Source organism: Chinchilla lanigera, unplaced genomic scaffold (assembly GCF_000276665.1).
Source record: "Chinchilla lanigera isolate Chin_1 unplaced genomic scaffold, ChiLan1.0 scaffold00010, whole genome shotgun sequence".
Taxonomy (NCBI): Eukaryota; Metazoa; Chordata; class Mammalia; order Rodentia; family Chinchillidae; genus Chinchilla; species Chinchilla lanigera.
The window spans coordinates 2,898,693-2,907,189 of NW_004955411.1; the positions used below are offsets into that span (position 1 = coordinate 2,898,693).

Consider the following 8,497-nt stretch of genomic DNA (forward strand, 5'->3'; position numbering starts at 1 on the left):
CTCGGACAGCGCCGCGGGGGCGGCCCGGCGCGTGCCGGCTGTGATTGGCCGGCGGCCAGCGCTCATTAGCATAGTGTACCCTGACCCGCGGGAGCAGCACCGGGTCTGCTCGGAGCCGCACCGGAGTGCGCGGGGCCGGCGGCGCAGGGCACGGATGCCATCGCGCTGTGCGCGTCCGGATGAGAAGTCGGAAGGTAGGACGGCCAGCCCCAGGAGGGCAGTGCGGGTGAGGCGCTGGCCAGCCCCCGCCGGGTGGGACTTGCTCACTTGCTCCCCTTCGCCTTCTGTACAAAGCGTGAAAGCCGAACGCTCAGCCGTGAGAAGTCTTGACAGATCCAGTTTAGGGAGGTGGCGTGGCGGCGCCCAGCTATAGTCCCGGCATTCAGGAGGCTGAGGCAGGAGGATTGAGGCTGAGCCTGGAGGATCGCTGCGAGTTGGAGGCCAGCCCGAACTGCAGAGCAAGACCTTGTCTCAAAGAACCAAAAAACCAAAACATTTGCTTTTTATTCTGGAGAAAGACTGAGTTCCTTTGTTTAAGGCCTGTAGAACAGTCTTTTTTCCCCTGTGTTTTCTTTTTTTTTTTTTCTATGTTCTTGATCTTTGGGGAAATATTGAATAATGCTCATTCGTTTGGCAAAAGTTTATCTGAAAAAGATCTACAAAAACAATGTAATTTTCCTGCAGTAAGATTCCCCCCCTTAACTTAAAAAAGAAATATATCTGAATCACCTCAGCTACAAATAATGTTTTTTATTTTTGAAAATATAAATATAAATCTCATTTTCTAAAGTTTTATTTTACTTTATTTTATTGGTACCAGGAATCGAACTCAGGACCTTATGCTTGCCAGGCAGGCGCTTATGCCACTGAGCTGTATTCCCGGCCCCTTAAAGTTTTAAAACAATGAATCTGTGTGTGTGTGTGTGTGTGTGTGTGTGTGTGTGTGGTGCCAGGGACTGAACTCAGGACCACAGAGTTCTGTGCATTACCACTGAGTTACGCCCCCAGCCTTAAAATATATTCTGGTTTGTGGTGACAAAACTTGGGCTGTCAGAGTTACTGCTGTTGCTATTCAGTAGGAACATGAAGCTGCTGCTTGGTATTCGCGTCTTCCATACGAGTTATCTAAGGCTTGGAGCCACATGGGCACACTGGTTCAGGCCTGGAATCCGGGAGATTGCAAGTCACTCATGGAGACCTTGTCTCAGAAAACGAGAAGGAGTAGGGATAGTTCAGTGGCAGAACACCCCTTATTTTGATAACCAGTATTGGAAAAAAAGGAAGGAAAATCACAGAGAAAAACCCACCTTAAATCCAACTATATCTTAGGTTACTCAGTGTTTATTTCCCGAATAAAGTAAAACAGCAGAATGTCACTTAAAACTCACAGCATTGGGCTGAGGCAAAGCTCAGGAGCAGAGCACTTGCCTGGCGTGTGCAAGGCCTTGGTTAGAGCCCAGCCCTGCAGAAAACAAGCGAGCAAGGGAACAACACTTTGGTGGGGGTTTAATCTTAAAAGTCGGTGTCTGAGGCGGGTGCAGGGATCTCATGTGCCTTGAGTTTGAAGGTGTAAAAGTGGGACAGCGGGGACAGTCCAGCTAACGTCACTTCATGGCCAAAACTCCCTCCTGGTCAGTGATGGGGAAATGTTAGGAGTAAATACAGACGAATCACTAAGACCAGCAGGACTCGCTAGGCTTCAGACCATTGCTGAGACTGGTGGCTTGAGTTTACTGTTAAGTAGCTCTGTATAACATCATCACATCCTGTGTGTAAGAGTCCCGACAAATGAAAGAAATGTTACACACACGAACGCGTTTCGCTTCTTTTTGTTTAACGTTACTGAGGATTGGACCCAGGGACACTTCACCCCTAAGCTCCATCCTTAGCTCTTTTTAGTTTTTGTTTTGAGACAGGGTCTTGCTGAGCTGTCCGGGCTGGTGTCAAACTGGCAGTCACTGTGCACCAGCCTCCTGGATGGCAGGCTGGGGCTGCAGGCCTGCACCACCATGCCTAGCTCCATTGTCCTCTTTGTATCTTATTAATAAGCACATTTCATCCGCAAAACATTCATTTTTTCCGTCAGAGAAATATTTTAAATGTCTTTCCTTTCTTCTTTGTTTCTTCCCTTCCTTCCCTTTCTCCTTCCCTTCTTCCCTCCTAAATCCTCTTTAATCAATTACAGTCAAAAGTTGGAATACATGCAGTTTGAACATTTTTGAATGTCACATAATGCAGTTTAATCAAATAAATGGGATGGAATGTTCTCGAGAGGTGGGGCGGAGAGTTGTTACTGAACATAAGCTCAGAAAAATCGTAGAGGAGGCTTTGGGGTAAATGAGAGGGGAAGAGGCAGTAGTTTAAAGCAGCCCTCCGCTGCGCGGTCCTCACCCCTGCCCCGTGACGCGTGTCTGGATGCGCGGCGTCTGTCACAGCGGGACGGTGTTGGGGACCGGCCACGGCACCTGTGGGAAGAGCCAGGATGCTGCGCAGCGTTTTCCAGTGTGAGACTCCCCCGACAAAGACCCGCCCGGTCCAAAGTGCCAGCCGTGCTGAGGTTAAGCGGCCCGTTTCGGAGGCTCAGGCCAGCGCAAGGATGCTTTTGATGATATTTGGAAGTGCGCAGGAAGCACTGAGACACCAAAGCTAACCCCTGTGGCGCTGCGCAGGACCAGATACCCAGATCGGCCCAGTGTGATGTTTCCCCTTGAAACTTCGACCATGTTAGCTAACTCACAGAGACATTTTTTGAGGAACAAGTCCAAGCCAAGTCTTCTTCTTCTGAAGAAGGTCCCACCCATTGGTTACAGATAAGAGCAGTTTCGACGAAGGCGTTCCTAACCTGGGGACAGCAGTGACAGGCGCAGACCTCAGGGCAGTGGCGGCGATCTCCCTGCTCGGACTCCCTGGGGCTGCCTGCCTCCCTGGTCCCTTCTTTATTAATGCGCTGGCGCTTGCAGAAATGTCAGTGAAGCCTACTGCTGGCAGGAGGGCGTGAATTCAATCTGAGTGGTCAGTGTTACTATCATTTAGTTTTTCTTAGCCAGTCTTTGGGTCTGAACCGTTCTAGTGGACCGATCGGCTGATACCCAGAGCCTCCAGGAGCAGAACTCCCAGGTCCATCGGAGCGAGCCGGGTCTCATCATGGAGCCCAGCGACTTTGACTCTGACGACAAAGAGCTGCTGAGCTGGGACATTAACGACATGAAGCTGCCCCAGGTATGTACCGCTGAGGGCTGCATGGCCCTGACTGTCTCCGCTGGCACCTGGAGGTGACCGGGGAGGGCTTCGGCTGGGCCGGCGCCCTGAGCTTAGCCCAGTGTCCCATGAAGGAATTTGAAGTGGAAATTCGAGCCCTGTGACTTAAGCAGCTCTTATCCCGAGTTCTAGACCGAGACAAAGGCAGTGCTGCCCCTCCTTTTCCAAAGCTGGCGGGGCCCACCGGTCAGCCCCAGCCTTGCTGCCATGAGAAAGCTCATGATCATGTATTTGCCTGCAGACTGACTCTTCATTATGCGCAAACCAGGTGTGGTGACTAACACCTGTAATCCCAGCACTCAGGAGGCTGAGGCAGGAAAATTGCCTGAATTTGAGGCTAGCCTAAGCTACATAGTGAGTTCAAGGACAGCTTGAACTACATAGCGAGACCTTGTCTCAAAAAATAAATTATCCATAAGCCCCTCTACTGCTGTATTTGCTATAGTAAATGTCTTAAACTAACCTCTAGCTGAACTGTCCAGTTCTTGTAGGATGTCTGTCAGTGCCATATGCACACACTGGTTTTGTTTCCAGGTGGTGAGGGCCTTTCATTTCATATTTTCTTGGTCCTCCTCTTTGATAATTGACTTTTTAGTTCTTTTTCTTTCTTACATTCCCCCCCCCCCAGCGCCTTTTTTCTGATACTCAGGATTAAACCCAGGGCCTCAGGCCTGTTAGGCAAGTGCCACTGAGCTATATTCCCAGCCCTGTTTATTATTTGTTTGGAGACAGGTTCTTGCCAAACTGCCCAGGCTAGTCTCGAACTTGTGATCCTCCTGCCTCAGCCTGCTGAATAGCTAGAATTACAGTCATGCAATGCCATGCCTGGTGACTCTTTTAACTCTCAGTTCAATTTAAAGCACTAGTTGCCTAAAACTGGTTTTCCATGTGTGCTTTTCCTGGCTCTTGGTCCCCTCTCTTGGCATTTGAAGGTGATTTCCGTGGAAGTTGTTTGGAAAGTACTAAGCGACACGGACGCCCCTCTGCCCAGCCCGATCCTGGGGACGGGGAGATTGAATCATCCCAAGCAGGGAGAAGGGATGGAGGGTGCAGTCCTGGTTTGTAAGAAGCCCAGCTTTCCACTCTAACAAAGATCTTCCTTTGGTTCTCTCTATGAAATTTCCCTGCTAATCTCCCTTTCTAGGTCTTGCGGGGTGGTGGAGGACAGAAAGTGTACCGCACTCTCCATTCGCTTAAAGGCGGTTGAATAATTCATAGCTAAGTGACGGAAACCTCATTTTTCGGGAATTTTGTTGGTAGTTGCTCTTCATTGGTATTAAAAATTATTGCAGCTGCTTTGGGAGAACTTGAAAATGCACTTTAATTACTCTAGACTCAGAGACCAAATTTCTGCCTGCAACTGGTTTCCAGATGGGAAGCCCTCCCCCTGAATAAGAGCTGGGTGTCCACAAGTCACAAGCGAAGTTACAGCACACAGGAGATGCTGCAGTGCCACAGCTGAGAGCAGATTTCAGTGGAGCCCGAGAGCCCTTTGAAGTGACGGGCAGTGTTGTGCGCTGACGAGCACTTTTTTTTTTTTCTGGGACAGAGGATCCGTATCAGTTATCAGATCCAAAACAAAGGAAGGGAAGACCTCTTTCCCTGAGGGAAAGTTAGGACTCATCCAAGCTCAGGTTCCAACTTGCACGTTCAAAAACAAAAGCATTCTCAGCTACCCAAGTCAGTAAACTGAGGAATTTATGGCAAAAATACATGTTCTCGAATACATTTTAGAAATGCATCACTGTGGGTTATAGAAAAGATACCAAGAGTACCTGGAGAAATAACCAAGTGCCCTTCAGCTTGTAACTGTACCGGGGAAATGACTAAACATATCAATATCCCCCATTTATTTTTCCTTTTTCTTGTTTTGTGGTACTGAGGATTGAACCCAGGGCCTTCACACTGAACTACATCACTCACCCTTTTCTATTTTTAATTTGAGACAGGGTTGTTTGTTTGTTCGTTTTTTGACACGGGGCCTCACTATGTAGCTTAAGCTGGTCTTGAACTCACTATGTAGCCCAGGCTGGCCTCAAACTTGCAGCGATCCTCCTGCCTCAGCCTCCTGAGTGCTAAGATGACAGGCATCACCGTCACACCCGATCTGAGACAGGCGCAGGGTCTTGCTAAATTGTGCGGACTGAGCTCAAACCTGCTATTCTGCCTCAGCCCCAAGAGTGCTGAGATTATGGGTGTGCGCCACCCCGTGCGGCTGCACCTTAATGTTTTCTGATAGGGACAGCGTCCTCCAGCCCGCTCCAGAGGCAGGGACCAGGCAGAACAAAAAGCCGAAGGCCTGGAGGGGCCTTTGGAATGACAGGCCTTTCTATTCTGGAACACGGCTGAGGCGGGCGTTGGCACCAAGCTCAGGGCCCGGGAGCCCGCAGGAGCCCTTCAGCTCTTCTGAGAAGGAGGGGCGCACACAGGCCTCCAGGCCCCTCCTGGGTCCGGTAGACGAGGACTCCAGAACACCAGCCCTGCCAGGTACGGCGCCCAGCCTGCGGGCCCCACGGCTCCTTCCTGCGCGGCTCCGGGCTCTGCCAGCCTCCGAGGAGGCAGCGGCTCCTCCCGTGTCCTGCCTCGCGCCCCAGCTGCTCGGAGCAGGGTGCTCTGTGCAGCCCACGCAGAGGGAACAGCCGCGCAGGCCAGGGGGCGCCCGGCTCTCCGCGGGCCCCGGGAAGGCGGCGGCCCCCCGTGATTCCTCTTCCCCATCCTGCCTGGTCTTTAATACGCAGTCTATGTGGGCACTAAAAAACTGGGGTTCTGAGGAACAGATATAATGTCTTGTGAGGATCGTGATTTTACCCAATTATATTCTTTATTCCACCTGTACAATTAAGTTTTCATAGCTTACATTCTCACCATAACAATTAACGTCTGTAAGCCACAAGCAAATTTCTTTTCTGTTCACCTCACAGGCTTCAAGTTTGAATCAGTAAGTGATACTCTGGGGGGAAATGGTGACCCAAATAGTAATAGTCTGGTCTCAAAAATGCCTCCTCTCAGATGTACGATGAGATACATACGGATATATATGCATGGATCTACTGTGGACAGCAGCGAACAGAAACGTCATCAGAGACAGGCTTTTCTGAGTGGCCGGGGGCAGGGGGACAGACAGGGTCACAGGCCGAGGCCCCCGGGGACCACTGTGCTGTGCGAACGTCCATGGGGGCTCTCCTGACTCCCGGGCTGCTGGGGTGAGATCAGCACCCACCGAGAATTGCGGCCTTGTAGACGAACACTACAGGACCTCGGAAGAGGGAGCTGTCACTCAGCACCATTCTGGCACAGACAACAAGGAGAGTGTCTGGCAGACGGCTTTTTAAAAGATTTTTAAAATTTTGTGTGTTTGTTACTTGAGACAGGTTCTTGCTATGTAGTTCAGGCTGACCTCAAACTCACAGTGATCCTCCTGCCTCAGCCTCCCGAGTGCTGGGAGTACAGGCGTGCGCCACCATGCCCGGCTTTAGCAATCCAGGGAAAGGGCAGGGCACCAAAGCCTGGAGGTTTGTGGCTGTCGCCTCTGGAGGGCGCTGTGCACAGGAGCGCCGCAGGAAGACTGGGGGCCCCTGGGGGCGCTGGTTTGGAGGAGGCTGTGGCGAGGACTCGCTGACGCGCAGGCGGTGGGGGTCGCGGGCCATAGGAGAGGAAAGTTTCACGTCCGCTCTCAGGGCTCCGACCCTGCGCCCCTCAGAACGCTTCCCTCCCCATTCTTGTCTGCTCCGCGCTCCCTCCTCGTTTCAGCCGTTGCACTTGTTTCTGACCATTTGGTTGCGATTCCTTTTCTCCTTAATATCACAGGCTCTGACTCACAGCCCTCACTGCTGGGAGCTTCTTTCCTCGGGGCTAATGCAATGCACCGGCTGCGCTTTCCTGCCTTGCTCCCTCTGAGCTGCATTTGCACTTGGAAAGTTCACAGATCATAGCTTTAGAGTTGGCTTGGTCCAAGCAGCAAAAACCTGTTGTTGGTGTAGTCTCACCTTCATTAAAAACGTGGATAGCAGGGGCTGGGGATTTAGCTCAGTGGCACAGCACCTGCCTGGCAAGCGCAAGGTCTTGAGTTCGATTCCCGGTACCAGAAAAAAAACAAAAAAAAAAAAATGTGGATAGCATGGTTCCCAAGAGTGTCACAGTCTCATTAATGCTGACTTTGATACCTAAGAAAGAGACTTGTAAGAGCTTTCTTCCTCCCCCTCTCCCTTAAAAACTGGGGAATAAATTCGGGGTATACTGTCCTTAGTAGCACCATTTCATAGAGAGAGAGGGACATGCCCTCCATCTCAGTCTAGCCCACGCTCCCAGCAGAAGTAGGGTTGTTTTGATTCCACCACAGCTGACAAACACCCTGAACTATTTTGTTCCTAAACGCCGAGCACTTTTCAGTTAAACCTGGGACCAAAGCCACACTTAACCCCTAACTCATACTGTTCCAAGGTTTAAGGACATTTTTTGTAGAGAAAATATTCTCTGCAGCAAAATAGCAGAGCCAGGTACCAAAGGGCCCCAGCTTGGATCAGTTCATTCCCCGGTCAGGATTTTAGCCAGCAAAAAAACGTCCCCTGCTTCTGCACGAGCCCAAACCGAGCCAAGCTGAGCGCTTGCTGTTAATTCAGGGAGCTGTCACCAAATGTGTCGTGGTGCTAGGGAGCTAAAAATAAGTTAGATTCTGGGGTTTTTGTCAATTATTATCTGATTGCATAAGCGGGTCACATTTTTGGTCTGACGGGACAGCATGGCTTCCCCCTCTTTCCCTGTGGCTGTCTCCTGTGCCTCAAGGTCATTCAGACTTCCCAGGGACAGCTCCACCTGGAGGGGCGCCCGTGGTCACCGGGCCCTCGCTGCAGGGCCTGGACTCTTCCGCCGCCCTGTGCTTGTGGTAGGATGGGCAGCAGAGCTTCCTCTGCGTCCCCAGCAGCTCTCTTCCTAGGTGGGCAGAGTGGCAAAGGAAAGGGAGAAGGGAAGCTGTGCCAAGGGGCGGGGTCAGTGCCTTTGGGACACTGACCAAAGCAGCTGTCCCGGGACCCGGTCCCTTCACTCGGGTAAGAAGCGGCAGGATTGGTCTAAGGGCTCATTCTTGAGAAGATGCAGAAACATTCTGCTGAGGTAGACTTTTCCTCCTTGATGACACGTGGAGTTCATCCGCTGGGCCCAGAAGAGGACAGCTGCTGGACGGCTTTGTGTGGCTCAAAACGCTGGCTGGATTTTTTTTTTTTTTTTTTTTTTTTTTTTTTTT

At 51.1% G+C, this 8,497-nt stretch overlaps 1 protein-coding gene across 3 annotated transcripts in view; it reads left to right on the plus strand.

The window, feature by feature from the left end:
• The window catches only part of Gcm1 (glial cells missing homolog 1 (Drosophila)), a 44,397-nt gene that overhangs the window by 25,935 nt on the left and 9,965 nt on the right, over window positions 1-8,497 (plus strand). The window contains exons 1-2 of one of the 3 annotated variants that reach the window (XM_005377607.2): window positions 1-194; window positions 3,071-3,219. In XM_005377607.2, the coding sequence (XP_005377664.1) occupies window positions 155-194; window positions 3,071-3,219 (189 nt within the window). In that variant the 5' untranslated portion in view covers window positions 1-154. Of the gene's footprint in view, window positions 195-3,047; window positions 3,220-8,497 lie in introns of all 3 variants that reach the window. The other 2 variants (XM_005377609.2, XM_005377608.2) reach the window with 2 other exon arrangements.